Below are 1437 nucleotides of genomic sequence, written 5' to 3'. Positions count from 1 at the left end.
CCCCTCAAGGCCAGGGCCTGCGCACATCCTGCAGCACCGATTCGACTGCATTACATAGCAGAGGAAGCTGGTGGAGATCCTGGAACGACACCACTACACACATGGAAGCGTTAGAAAACTGCTTCCTAAATCGCGGGCAGGTTTGTACCTCCTAAGTCTAAGCAGGACAGAGCAACACACACATCTGAAGACAACCGTTGCTCTCAGAATTCTTGTTTATTCAGAGCAGAAAGGAAATTTTGCTTCAGTTTTATACATAAAAAAGTAAACAGTAAAATTTTTTTTATATTCTTTCCACTGAAGAAAATCGAGAAATATGTTGTCTTTTTAGATAATGTTTATTTAAAAAAATAAAATTAATTGACAAAGATACCACACTATTTCGCATGCCGGGCATCCCTTCCACTTGCAGAACCCTGTTCGACACATTATTCGTTAGCAAGAAACCACTTTATCAGCAATGCATAAAGCAAAAGAACCACCTCAGCCTGGCCTCGGCCCCCGACGGCCGCTTCAGCCACACAAGCCAGTGCGATATCTCCGATTTTACCAGCTCGGGTCTTTAGGAAATAAATTTCAAGTGGACACTAAACAAGTATTTCACTAAGAGATGATGAAATATTAAAATTAAAAGCGAGTCGTATTGCAGCTGTAATTCTACTACATTAGGAACTCCGGTTGTTGGGGATCCATTCACCATAGAGAGATTAATTTGTAATCAAGGTAATTACGAAGACAGAGCGTTACTCCCTGCATGCTTTCCCAGGCTTGGAACCAACGGAGCTGACTACGAGTAGAGTTCACTAGGGTGTACTTGGAATTCACTCTTCTCAGGCAGGAGACTAGTTAAGGAGTGTTACTGATAAAGAATAGAAGTTAAACGACATTGATTATTATAAATTACTTTATTCTTATCTTTTCGCCTCAGTCTCCTACGTCTCTTCACGTCCGCTCACGTAGAAACCCAACTCTTTCTCGTTGCGCTGTACAGTGACTCCCCATTGGCTAATGGTGGTTCGAATGCGTGGAGGAGGCCTTGATCCGGAACACGTGGATGTGCAGATGGGCAGCGATCTGATTGCACACGCTGACACAGTATCGAAGCAAATCAAAGAGAGAAAAGATCTGCCAAGGGGGAAAGAAAAAAAAAAAAAGGAGGGACACACATTTAGATCCGTGTTTTAATAGTTTACCACCAACAACATACTTCAGAAGAAAAGCCCTGGGGGCTCCTTTTCACAAACTAAATCTCCAGCTCTGTCGGAAGAGGCTGGATCGATGGACCCAGGCCAAAGGGCTGAGGGTCAACCAGGCCAAGTGCCGGCTCCTGCTCTGGGGTCACCCCAACCACCTGCAAGGCTCCAGGCTGGGGGAAGAGCAGCTGGAAACTGCCTGGGGAAAACGACCGGGGGGTGTTGGTGACAGCGGCTGGAGAGG

At 45.4% G+C, this 1437-nt stretch overlaps 1 protein-coding gene across 1 annotated transcript in view; it reads right to left on the bottom strand.

The window, feature by feature from the left end:
• Window positions 1-297: 297 nt before the first annotated feature.
• LOC104497116 (choline/ethanolaminephosphotransferase 1) overlaps window positions 298-1437 on the bottom strand; it is a gene marked incomplete at its 5' end in the record, with an annotated part of 3950 nt that continues 2810 nt past the window's right edge. The window contains one exon of the mRNA XM_010140330.1: window positions 298-1125. Coding sequence (XP_010138632.1) covers window positions 1006-1125 — 120 coding nt within the window. The remainder of the gene's footprint in view (window positions 1126-1437) is intronic.

Source organism: Buceros rhinoceros, unplaced genomic scaffold (genome assembly GCF_000710305.1).
Source record: "Buceros rhinoceros silvestris isolate BGI_N320 unplaced genomic scaffold, ASM71030v1 scaffold20497, whole genome shotgun sequence".
In the NCBI taxonomy this organism is placed as follows: domain Eukaryota; kingdom Metazoa; phylum Chordata; class Aves; order Bucerotiformes; family Bucerotidae; genus Buceros; species Buceros rhinoceros.
The sequence above is the reverse complement of the archived record's forward strand: the minus strand, read 5'-3'. Positions and strand labels throughout refer to the sequence as shown.